The 13,660-nt window shown below is 39.0% G+C and overlaps 1 protein-coding gene across 2 annotated transcripts in view; it reads right to left on the bottom strand.

Moving 5' to 3' along the window:
- The window catches only part of NMNAT1 (nicotinamide nucleotide adenylyltransferase 1), a 43,953-nt gene that overhangs the window by 8,964 nt on the left and 21,329 nt on the right, over positions 1-13,660 (bottom strand). For both annotated transcript variants that reach the window (XM_049877877.1, XM_049877879.1), the window contains exon 2: positions 9,638-9,808. In XM_049877877.1, the coding sequence (XP_049733834.1) occupies positions 9,638-9,752 (115 nt within the window). In that variant the 5' untranslated portion in view covers positions 9,753-9,808. The remainder of the gene's footprint in view (positions 1-9,637; positions 9,809-13,660) is intronic.

Here is a 13,660-nt window from a genome sequence, read left to right as displayed (position 1 = left end):
TCTCTCTTTTGCTCTAAGAACAGGCTCCTTGGCCAGACGCATTCCTGCCATACTCATATCTGCTTGGACTTAGTTATCCAAAGTGCAAGCTTTCCTCCAGACCTTCTCACTTGGTCTTCCAGCCAGAAAACTCAGAAGCTTTACGTGGGATCTTAGGGATATGGCACAGTCACACACACCCCATGCCAGATACACCTACAAATGAACATGGGTGGTTCACTGTCCCTCACATGAGCATCAACACAGAGCTCCACTCAATCTACCCCTATCTGTGCTACCAAGACACAGATGGCTACATAAAATAGTGTTCACCCTGCGACACAGCACTAGGTGCTTCGGAATCTCCAGATGTCCAGGTAAAGAGACTTCCTGGAATTGTTTGCATTTCTACTAGGAGATAGGAAAATGCAGACTTGTAATTCTTATCTGTTTAAAGACCTACTGATATTCTGGACTTGCAGGACTCCATAAGGGATGCTCCAAGTATCCAGGATGATAAATGATACATACACACATTTGCTCTTTGGTATGGCTAGAAGACACAGTAAGGAGTAGGGGTGAAAGATGAGATGAGGAATTATATGGTAGGCTAGGTTATCAGATCTTGGAAGAAGTACAACCAGAATGCTCCTTAGAAGCCAGGATGGCGAGACTGCATCTTACATACTTGGACATGTTGTCAGGAGGGATCAGTCCCTGAAGAAGGACATCACGCTTGGTAAAGTACAGGGTCAGCGGAAAAGAGGAAGACCCTCAACGAGATGGACTGACACAGTGGCTGCCAACAATGGGCTCAAGTATAACAACAATTGTAAGGATGGCGCAGGACCGGCAGTGTTTCGTTCTGTGGTACATAGGGTTGTTATGAGTTGGAACCGACTCAACGGCACCTAGCAACAACACCACCACCAAAGGCTATCAGAGGAGCCCTGGTAGCACCAGTGGTTAAGCGTTCGGCTGCTCACCAAAAGGTTAGCAGTTTGAATCTACCAGCTACTCCTTGGAAACCCTATGGGGCAGTTCTACTGTGACCTATAAGGTCACTATGAGTTGGAATTAACTCGACGGCAACAGGTCTGGTTTTTTGGTTTTAGTTTATCAGAACCAACCTTCCCGCTGAAAAGGCTGATGAACTACAAAAATCATCTTATTAGGTAATGAAGAACTGACAAGGTTTTAGAATTGCCTGAAATTAAAAATACAAAAACTAAACATATTGCTGTTGAGTTGATTCCAGCTCATGCCAACTCCATGTGTTACAAAGCAGGACTGCTCCACAGGGTTTTCTTGGCTGTAGTCTTCACAGAAGCAGATTGTCAGGCTGTTCTCCTGTGGTGCTGCTGGCTGGGTTTGAATTGCCAACTATTAGGTTAGTAGGCTAGCACAAGCTGCACCACCCAGGGACCTTTGCCTGAAATAACCTGAGCAAAATCTAAGAAAAATAGGGAACTCATAAAAGTAAGCCAATCACCAAAGTCGCTTTTGACCTAAGTCCTGTTTTTGAACATAGGAACTTAAGCTGTAGTTTTGACTACATCATGGAATGTGGGGAAATGGAACCCCATGGCCCACCTAAGAGGGGAGTCTAACAGGACACCTATCTCCCACTCAGCTAGGACCCAAAGAAGCAAAATCCTCTGGGTGAGAATGAACCAGAAGTAAATCTCCCCTACCTCCAAGGGGCTGCAGGGAAGGCTGTATTGGGGCTAAGCAAAATAGGGGGAAACAAGCAAACAAAAAAACTGTTTCTGAGATTTTGTAACTATAAGCCAGATCTAGCACAGATTTCAGGACAAACCTCACCTAGATGATCTAAAAACCTCAATTCATGAATTTACAGTAGTCCTAGACTGATAATGTCCCTAGATGCCTGGAAGAAGCAAATAATATTCTAAGGAAAATGAGCAGCTCAAAATAAAAAATAAGAAAGCACATAAGAAAAATGCATCATGAGCAAGAATAAGCAGAGATAATAAGCAGCAGAATAAGATCACCAAGACTAGATACTGAAATTACCCACAACAGACCATAAAATAAATTAGAATAAAATAAAAGCTTGAAAATATCTGCTAGTACAAGAAAATATAATATATATAAATATATAAAATATGACCTAGCAGATTTGAGGAATGTCAAATAGAACCTCCAGTGATAAAAGATATAATAACTGAAATTAAAAACTCAATAGTCAGGATTAACAACAGATTAGGTACAACTGAAGAGAAGATTAATGATAAGAAGTTATCCAGAACGCAGCACAGAAATAGAGCCAATGTGTTCTCATGTCTTAGTATTCTCCCAGAGATGTCTAAAGAGATGGAAAATATAAATATGGCGAAGAGATATAAAGGATAAAATAAGAATTCCAGAAATAAAAGAAACAGATAGGGCAGGGGCATTATCTAAAAGGATAATGGCTGAAATTTTTCCAAAACTGTTAAGACATCAATTCACAGATTTAACAAATCCAACAAATCAAAGGACGGTAAATAAAAAAAGGTCCCTACCTAGAAACATCATTAATGAAACACCAAAGGTAAAAAGAAAACCACAAAAACAGAGAGAAAAAGACAGATGACCGCCAAAGGAGCAGTGGTTACACTGACAGCTAATTTCTTAATAGTAGCAATGGCTGCAGAAGACAGTAGGATGATACCTAGAACAGCTGGAAAAAAATAACTGCCAACCAGAGGTATTTTTCAAGAGTGAGAGTAAAATTAAGAAAAAACTGAAGGAGTCTGCAGCTAGCAGACCTCACTAAAGGGAATTCTGAAGAATATATTTCAGGCAAGATAAGTGATCCCAGATGGAATATATAAGCTATAGGGCAGTTCTACCCTGTCCTGTAGAGTTGCTATGAGTCGGAGTCCACTCGACGGCAGTGGGGTTGGTTTGGTTGGTTACAGGGAGGAATAAAGAACAAAGAAACAAGAAAATATCTGAGAAAATGTTTAAAAGGTAACAATTATTTGAAGGGACAAAAAAAAAAAAAATTAAAACGCCTGACAACAGTAACATATAAAAAAAAAAAAGTCAGGTGGTTAGAAAATACAGTCGACATGTTCTCATGTCTTAGTATTTACCCAGACACATCTAAAAGTATTATTTAACTTTCGAGTTTATCATTAGGTTATGCTCATTGTACTTTACAAGGTAACCACTAAAAGAAAAGAAACAATGTATAGATTCCAAACCAACAGAAAGTGAAAGTAAAATTATAAAAAAAAAATCCAAAAGAAGGCAAGAAAGGAGAGAAAAATAAAACCTAGAATGGATGGGACAAATAGAAATTTAAAAATAAGATGGTAGGTAAAAACACAGTAACAGTATAAATGATTTCCACAAACATAATATTGAAAGAATGAAGACAGTAAAGTATGCATACTACACAATTACATTTACATAAAGTTCAACAGGTAAAACTGAACTATTGTTAAGTAACACATACATGGGTAGTAAAACTCATAACAAAAGTCGACAAATGATCAGCACAAATATGAGAAGAGTGGGGCTACTTCTAGGGGTGAGGTCCATAAAAACTCACTGCCATCCAGTAGATTTCGACTCATAGCAACGCTACAGGAGAGAGTAGAACTGCCCCATAGGGTTTCCAGGGCTGTAAATCTTTATGGAAACAGACTGCCACATCTTTCTCCCATTGAGCGGCTGGTGGGTTTGAACTGCCAACCTTTCGGTTAGCAGCCAAGTGCTTAACCACTAAGCCACCAGGGCTCCCGAGGGAGCGAGGTAGCAGGCTGCAGTTGGGAAGTGGACTGTGGTTGGGGTACGCTGGCAGTATTCTTTTCTTGACTTGGTGGTACTTACTTAGTTGTTCACTTTATAATTACCCATGCCGTTTAAGAACTCTTCTGTGTGTTTGATAAACCCAACAATAAAAAAAAAAAAGTTTAAAAAATGAAAGATTAAAGAGGTGAAGCAAATCAGTATATGGGCTGAGCATATTCATCTTTGCACTCACTAAAAATTCTATGAAATGACAGAAAAGATATTTAAAGGAAAGAAAAAAACGTAATAGTGCTAGAAAAGGAAGAAAGAGTGTCACTGATAGCTCAGAAATTTTGAGCAATTCCAGAAAGACAGAAAACAGTTTGGATCATCTTTGACGGAAAACAAAAATGTGTAAAACCAAATAACAGTTTCCAAAAATGGCTGCTGAACTGTTTACAATAGCAAAAAGCTGGAAGCAACCAAGGTGCAATGGATGAATGGTTAAATTATGGTATAGTCACACAATGGAATACTATGCATCGATAAAGAACAGTGATGAATCTGTGAAACATTTCATAACATAGAGGAACCTGGAAGGCATTATCCTCAGTGAAATTATTCAGAGGCAAAAGGACAAATATTGTATAAGACCACTATTATAAGATCTTGAGGAATAGGATAAACTGAGAAGAACACATTCTTTTGTGGTTACGAGATGGGGGAGGGAGGGAGGGTGGGAGAGGGTTATTTACTGATTAGTTAGTAGATAAGAACTACTTTAGGTGAAGGGAAGGACAATACTCAATACAGGGAAGGCCAGCTCAACTGGACTGGACCAAAAGCAAAGAAGTTTCCGGGATAAACTGAATGCTTCAAAGGTCAGCGGAGCAGGGGTGGGGTTTGGGGACTACGGCTTAAGGGGACTTCTAAGTCAATTGGCAAAATAAATTCTATTTATGAAAACATTCTGCATCCCACTTTGAAGTGTGGCGTCTGGGGTCTTAAATGCTAACAAGCAGCCATCTAAGATGCATCAATTCGTCTCCACCCACCTGGATCAAAGGAGAATGAAGAACACCAAGGTCACACGATAACTATGAGCCCAAGAGACAGAAAGGGCCACATGAACTAGAGACTTACATCATCCTGAGACCAGAAGAACTAGATGGTGCCTGGCCACAACCGATGATTGCCCTGACAGGGAGCACAACAGAGAACCCCTGAGGGAGCAGGAGAACAGTGGGATGCAGACCCCAAATTCTCATAAAAAGACCAGACTTAATGGTCTGACTGCGACTAAAGAATCCCGGTGGTCATGGTCCCCAAACCTTCTGTTGGCCCAGGACAGGAACCATTCCCGAAGACAACTCATCAGACATGGAACGGACTGGACAATGGGTTGGAGAGAGATGCTGATGAAGAGTGAGCTACTTGTATCAGGTGGACACTTGAGACTGTGTTGGCGCCTCCTGTCTGGGGGGGAGATGGGAGGGTAGAGAGGGTTAGAAACTAGCAAAACGGTCACAAAAGGAGAGACTGGAAGGAGGGAGCGGGCTGACTCATTAGGAGGAGAGTAAATGGGAGTAGTAGTAAGGTGCGTATAAGCTTATATGTGACAGACTGACTTGATTTGTAAACTTTCACTTAAAGCACAGTAAAAATTATATAAAAAACTAAAAGACCAGACTTAATGGTCTGACTGAGACTGGCGGGACCCTAGAGGTCATGGTACCCAGACCTTCTGTTAGCCCAAGATAGGAACCATTCCCAAAGCCAACTCTTCAAACAGGGATTGGATTGGGCTATAAGACAGAAAATGATACTGGTGAGGAGGGGGCTTCATGGATCAAGTAGACACGTGAGACTGTGTGTGCAGCTCCTATCTGGAGGGGAGATGTGAAGTCCGAGGGGGACAAAAGCTGGCTGAATGGACACGGAAATACAGGGTGGAGAGAAGGAGTGTGCGGTTTCATTAGGGGGAGAGCAACTAGGAGTATACAGCAAGGTGTATATAAGGTTTTGTATGACAGACTGACTTGATTTGTAAACTTTCACTTAAAGCAGAATAAAAATATTAAAAAAAAATCTTATAAAAAAAACTAAATACACATAACATACACATACATATACATACACAAATGAGTGCAGGTAAAACTAGTGAAATCCACGTAAGGTTTGTGGATTGTATCAATATCAATGTTCTGGTTGTGATATTGTACTATAGTTACACAAAATGTTAACACTGGGGAAAACTGGGTCAAGGGAATACAGGATTGCTTTGTAATATTTTTACAATTGTCTGTGAATCAACAATTGTCTCAAAATTAAAAATTTTAAAAAACTGAAAAAAAAAAAAAAATGGCTGCCGAAGTCAAGGAATAAAAGCATCAAGAATGGACTCTGACGCAAATGTCTTGGTGACAAATTCTGTAGAAGCCAAGAAGTTTGGTCTCTTTCCCCTTCCCTGCTAGTGTTAAAACAAATAGCCTCCACAGACGAAGGACTAGGAAATCTTATGTTCCAAGAAAAGGAAGCAATCAAGAAAATCAACACAGTAAAAGAGGCAAAACTCAACATGATAGAAGAGCGAATACTAAGGAGAATTAGTAGAGTGAAAGAAAAGCCTGTAAAAGAAACATAAATGAATGTTATCATATTCATAACAAGAAGATGCATGAAAAAGAACTAATTTGAGATCTTGGAAATAAAAAATGGCCAAAAAAAAAAAAAAAAGAATTGGCTAAGCAGCAGAACAGATAAACCTAGAGAAGGTTTAATGAGCTAAATAATCAACCTGAAGAATTCTCCCAGAATGAAGCATGCGGTAGATTACTACAGTAATGACTCTCATTTTGTTCATGACTCTCTGCATCTACATCCTTCAATATTCCTTCCCACACCGACTCTAGATGTGGTTTTATATTTTGCTTTGGTCAATGGAACAATAGCAAATGTGACAGAAGTAGAGGCTTTCCATGGGGATTCCTTGTTTGGCTGATGGGACCTCTTTGTAGTACCATATAAATAAGCTGGAGACAAGTAGTCCAGTCAATACCAACTGACAGCTGGGGCCAACAGACAAACAGATTAAGTGGGGCCATCCTAGACCAACCAGCTCACAGCCAACTTCTCAAGTGACTACAGTTGTACAGTAATCTACCGCAAGACCAGCAGAACTCCCCAGTAGACCTCAACCCAAATTACTGTGCCACAGAATCATGTGCTAATAAATGATGGTTGTTTTCATCCACTATGTTTTGGGAGATCTGTTAAGCAGCAAAAGCTAACTGATGCAAAGCACAAAAACACAAAGAGCTGGAAAACATGAAACAAAGGAGAGGTGAGGTAAAGGATCAATCCAAGAAGTCCAACATCTGTTTAACAGGGGATCCAGAAAGACACAAGACAGGAAAGAAAATAATCAAATAAAGAATAAATTGAAAAAGTATATGTCTTCCAGTTGAAGTAGCTCACTGAGTATCAAGTAGGATGCATGAAAAAAGACCACTTAGATATAGTATGGTGAAATTTTAAAATATCAGTAAAGAGAAAATTATAAAATTTTCCAGTATGAGAAAAAAACCAAACAGATTACCAACAAAGGAACAAGAATCAGACAGGCGTGAGAGTTTTCTTCAGTAACATTGGATGCTAGGCTACAACTAAACAGTATTTTCAAAATTTTGAGGGTAAATTAGCCTTAAATGCTTATACAAGAAAAGATGATTGAAAATTAGTGAGGAAAAAATTTCAATTTAAAAGAAAGAACAATAGCAAATCCAAAGAAATAGAAGAAAGAAAATAATAAAACAAAGAGCAGAATTTAATAAAATTGAAAAGAAACAGAGAGGATCAATAAAAGGAAACCTGGTTCTTTATAAAGACTATAAATATACTCTATGGGGCAGTTCCACTCTGTCCTATACAGTCGCTATGAGTCGGAATTGACTCGACGGCACTGGGTTTATAAATATACCATTAGGTATACAGCCTCTCTCTGACGAGCTGAGAGAATATATGCACCACATATATATCAAACAAAGGGGTCACATACAGAATTTATAAGACATCTTTTATAAATCAATAACAAAAGGGAATCATAAGTAAATAGAGAAAAGATATCAATAGTCAATTCAGAAAACTATAAGTGGCTATTATGCTCTAATCATATGCCCTAGACCCTTAACTATGCCCACACAACTACCCTCTCTCCTTCTAGGACAGAGTCCTACAAGTGAAATCGCTGAATTAAAAGGCATGTGCAGTTTCAGTTTTGACTGATATTAGCAAACTGCCTTGTAAAAAGCCTTAATCAATTTGTATTGTCCACCTACAGTGTATGTTAGAGCCCATTTCTCCCCAGCCTCGGATACTTGACGTTATCAAACTTAAAATTTTGTCAATCTGATGGACAAAAATACCTTATTTTTATTTTAGTTTCTCTGATTTTTAGGACTTAAGCATCTATCTGTAATGTATACAACATGATTCCATTTATATAACGAATCAAATCTATGAATTCACAAGTAAATTTATAGAAAACAAAAGACTTGAAAGGATACATTTTAAAGTATCAACAGTTGTTGCCTCCAGAGTGAGGAATGAGAGGTGAGGATTTTACATATATTACACACACACGTACTCTTTTATATACATATTTAATCTGTTATAATGAGCATACACATCATGTGAGCCCTAGGGGTACTGCAGTTAAGTGTTTGGCTGCTAACCAAAAGGCTGGCAGTTCGAATCCAACAGCTGCTTCTTGGAAACCTTATGGGGCGGTTCTACTCTGTTCTATAGGGTTGCTATGAGTCCGAATTGACTCTACGGCAACAGGTTTGGTTTTTGTTTTTTTTTTTAATCTACATGACTATAAAGAAATACAGAAACAGGTGAATATACATAATAAATGGTTTATTGATTTTACAATACATGTAAAATAGTATTATGTTTCTGTATTTTCTGGACACCCTTTATTCATATATCGTTTATGAAAACTTTAAAAATTGACATAAAAAAGAAAGGTAGACCACAGCCAATCCTGAAGGTCTTTTGTTGACCAAACTAAGAGTTTTAGCTTTCTGCCTTAAGAGGAAGCTCCTGAAATACGGAATGAGACAATCCAATTTCTGTTTTAGAAAAATCACTCCGGAATGACGTAGAAGAAAAGCTAGTGGAGAGGAGAAAGACAGACTGAAGTCAGGAAGATCAGACAGGACACTGATGGAACAGTCCAGCTAGATGTGGATTTACCACCAAGCAGCAAAATGCTCAATTTGCTTTAACTTCCGTTGTACCGCGAGCACGCTCTTACTTCGCTGAATACAAAGGTGAACGAGAGAAAGCAGCAGCAGTCATGCAGACACACAGGTACAGACCTGTTACGTAAGTGAATCCCTGGGTAAAGTGGAACTATATAAAAACAATGAAGACAAATTCTTGTGAAACAAAGAAATTAGTTTTGAGAACTGAAAAATCATTATTGTTCCTTCTATTGTACTCTAAAAAAAATTTTTTTTTTCTTTTCTATACACTGTAGGCCATTAAGGAGCCCTGGTTTCACAATGGTCAAGTGCTCAGCTGCTAACCGAAAGGGTGGCAGTTCAAACTCACCAGGCGTTCTGCGGGACAAAGATGTGGCAATCTGCTTCCATAAAGATTACAACTTTGGAAACCCTCTGGGACAGTTCTAGTCTGTCCTACAGGGTCACTATAAGTCAGGATTGACTTGATGGCAGCCAGATATTTAATTCCTCACTGGATATATCTCATCCTCTTTCTTGGCTAAGTCCCTGAGTAAGGAAGTGGACAGCACAGTTTTGCTCATTTGACCAAACATGTACTGAAAACAGACCTTGCCATTTTAGTTCTCTAGTCTTAAATTGCTTTTGGTCGCTGTTCCTACCTGTTCCATTCATGTAGTCCTTGGCCAGCTCAAACAACCTGAGGTGCATGTTAGTGATGGGATTAAAGGAACCACAAGCAAGGAGAACCACCTCTGTCTTCTCTGAATTTTCCATGGTAAGAATTTGAAGTTGCTGATCTAAATGGAAATCTCTGACATCACCCTTGTTGTCTACAAAGGAAAAAGAAATCAAGAAATTAAGTTTATTCCAAATAGACTGATAAACATATTTGGCTTCAATGATTGTGCAAGATCAATTGCAAAAATGGCCCAATCCTCCATGTCTCCTTTTCAATGTGAATTTGCAGATCCTATTATTTTTTTTTTTACCATAAAGAGAGGGAATCTACATCCCCACCCTTTGTGATTTGCTTCACCCAAAAGAATGCATCAAGGTGTGCCAGTTCTGAGTCCCGACCTCAGAGGCTCTGTACACTTAAAGTCACTTTTGTACCCCTGCCTCTGTCATGAGACCAAGCCCAGGCTAGCCTAAGACAGGATGACAAAACATGTGGAAGAGAGTTGAGGTGACCCGCTGATACACAGCCAATCACTTGATATATGACAGGCCATCCTAGACGGCCAACCACGGCCAACCTGCTCTGCCACACCAACAAGCCCAGGCGAGATAAGCTGAGGCTGGCACAGATCAGTAAACCCACGAGCTGACCAGACTCATGAGCAAAAATGAATATTTATAGTCATATGCACTGTGGTTTTGTGATTACTCTTGAAGCAACAGTTAATTGATACAATGACATTATGATCTACCAAATACAATTCCCCAACAACCTGCCCTTCAAAACACTATTTTGCCTCTTAGTCAACATGATCGTATTACACCGTACACTTCTGTAACCCTAATGAAATAATGAAAGACATCTAATTTAAAAAATTTTTTTAGTTTTTACAAAACTAATTCATGTGTTTAGATTTAAAAATCATAGTGCAATAAAAGGGCTTATAGCAAAAACCAACAGACATCAACCATATCCCTCTCACCAACCAACCTCCCTGCCCCTGTTCAGCTCCACTCTTAACTTTTTCAACTATTCTTCTGGTAGATTCTGCCATATTCTAAATTAGGTACTCCTATTGTTATTTCTTAATTTATCCAATTTGAACAGTGTCTGTTGGCTTTCTTTTATGATCTATGATGATTTCCTTTTATAGTCCTCCACCTCCCCTTTCCAAATTTCCCAATATAATTTATCTCTAGTCTATGTTAAAATCATCTTCCCCCAGAATTTTGAAGGCATTGCTTCTAGATTTCAGAGTTAATACTGAGAAGTCCAAAGTCACTTCCAATTCCAGATCTCTGTATGTGACTTGTCATTTTTTTATCCCTTAAAGTTTGTAATATCTTCTCTTTGTCCCCAAACCCAAAACCAAACCCACTGCCATCAAGTTGATTCCAACTCATAGTGACCCTTCAGGACAGGGTAGAACTGCTTCATAGGGTTTCCAAGAAATGCCTGGTGGATTTTAACTGCCGAACTTTTGGTAGCAGCCTGAGCTCTTAACCACTATGCTACTAGGGTTTGCCCCCAGCGTTCTGAAAATTTATAATGATGTCCTCTATTGTGGGTCTATTTCATCCATTGTACTGGACACTCTGCAGGCTCTTTCAATCTTGAAACTTACAACCTTCAGTTCTGGAAAATTTCCTTGAACCATTTCATTGATGATTTTCTGCCCTCCATTTTCAGTTTTCAGGAAATGCCTATTATTTAGAGTTAAAGCACCTAGTCTTCTAATTTTCTTATCTTTTCTATGTTCCACCTCTTGCCTTCATGCTCTAATTTCTAGACATCCTCAACTTCATCTTCCAATCCTTCTAATATGTTTTTCATTTTTGCTAGTATACTCTTAGTTTCTAAGAGCTTATGTCCTCTTTGTCCTGAATAGTCCTTTTTATGGTATCCTTTTTTTCCTGTGACAGGAGCTATTCATTTGTAGCCCAATAATGCTCAAACCCAACTGCTGGGTTGACCAACTTGCTTTTGCTCAGATGGAATACTGTCAGTCCAGTGGACAAAACTGGTGAGAGGTGAACCAGGGCTAGTGTTTAGGTTTCCTGACTCCTAGGCCCTCTCTCACCAAGAACAAAAATGGAAGACAAGCTGGAGCAGGGTGGAACATGGCTGAGATGAGGAATATGAGGAATATGAACTTTAACCCCTTAGGCAATGGGAATCTTTGAAAGTCTCTGAGCAATGGAGTGACAGCAGAGCTCCAGAAAAACAATGCTCTATAAAAATAATGACATGGGTGTTCAAACTGATTACTTGACTGTGTAAGCTTGATCACTTAATTTCCTGTGCCTTAAGTTTCCTCATCTGTAAAATGGGATAATGACAAAACAAAACTCAGTTATTTTGAGGATTAATGATTTTGAGGAAAATGCAAACCACTTAGCATATTACCTTGGCACAGTACATGTTAAAAAGAACACTAGCTGTTATTGATGATGAAAGTAATGATACAAATGATGGTGACCGTAAAGATCAAAAAAGATAGGAAGGCCAGTTTCAAAGTAATGAGAGACTCAATTTAAGTAGAGTCAGTGGGGATGGAAATAAGAAACATCTATTCAGTAAATGTTTGAGGCCTTCTCTAAACAAGGCACAGTGGCAGGGATCACAGGAACACTGTTAATTCCAGATAAGAGAGAAGGGAGAGAAGAATCAGTAATGGTCAGCATTCCTCAACAAGTTAAACACAGAGTTACCACATGACCCAGCAATTCTACTCCTAGGTATACTCCCAAAAGACTTGAAAGCAGGGACTCAGATACTTATACACCAATATTCATTGCAGCATTATTCACAATAGCCAAGAATTGGAAACAACCCAAGTGTCCATCAACAGATGAATGGATAAATAAAATGTGGCATATCCATACAAATTAATATTATTCAGCCATGAAGAGAAACGACGTCCTGATACATGCTACAACATACATGAACCTTGAAAACATCACGCAAAGTGAAATAAGTCAGTCCCAAAAGGACAAATGTTGTATGATCCCACTTGTATGAAATGTTTAGAATAGGGTTTTTGAAATGCATAGACATAAAAGTTTATTTGTGGTTACCAGGGTGGGGAGGATGGGGATTTATTGCTTAAGGAGTACTGAGTTTCTTTTTGGGGTGATGAAAAACATTTGGAAATAGATAGTGGCGAGGGCTTTACAACACTGTGGATGCAATTAACATCACTGAATTGTACATGTGAAATGGTTAAAATAGCAAATCTTATGTCATATACTATCTTAATTATCTAGTGGTGCTATAATAGAAACACCACAAATGGATGTTTTTAACAAAGAGAAATTTATTTTCTCACAGTCTAGTAGGCTAGAAGTCCAAATTCAGAGCAACAGCTCCAGGAGAGGCTTTCTCTCTGTGTCAGCTCTGGAGGAAGGTCCTTCTCATCAATCTTTCCTTGGACTAGGAGTCTCTCCGAGCAGGAACCCCAGGTCCAAAGGACACGCTCTGTTCCTGGTGCTGCTTTCTTGGTGGTATGAGGTCTCCATCTCTCTGCTCGCTTCTCTCTTTCATATCTCAAAAGAGATTGGCCCGAGACACAATTCAATATTGTAGATGGAGTCCTGCCTCATTAACATAACTGCCACCTATTCGACCTCATTAACATCAGAAAGGTAGGATTTACAACACATAGGAAAATCATATCACATGACAAAATGGTGGACAATCACACAATACCGGGAATCACGGCCTGGCAGAATTGATACACATATTTTGGGAAACACAATTCAATTCATGACATATATATTTTACACAATAAAAAAAATTTAAAAGTTCACCATGACATTAAAAAAATTAGTTCATAGGTAAGAATTAGTTAAATGTCCCAACCAAAAGGCCCCACCCAGAGATGCCTTGGTAGAAAGACCTGGAAGTCTACTTCTGAAAAATCAGCTATTGAAAACCTCATGGAGCACACTGCTACTCTGGACACACAAGGGGTTGCTATAAGTTGGAATCAACTTGACAGCAA

The sequence above is a fragment of the Elephas maximus genome, chromosome 3, assembly GCF_024166365.1.
Source record: "Elephas maximus indicus isolate mEleMax1 chromosome 3, mEleMax1 primary haplotype, whole genome shotgun sequence".
Classification (NCBI taxonomy): Eukaryota; Metazoa; Chordata; class Mammalia; order Proboscidea; family Elephantidae; genus Elephas; species Elephas maximus.
This window is presented reverse-complemented; position numbering and strand designations above follow the sequence as displayed.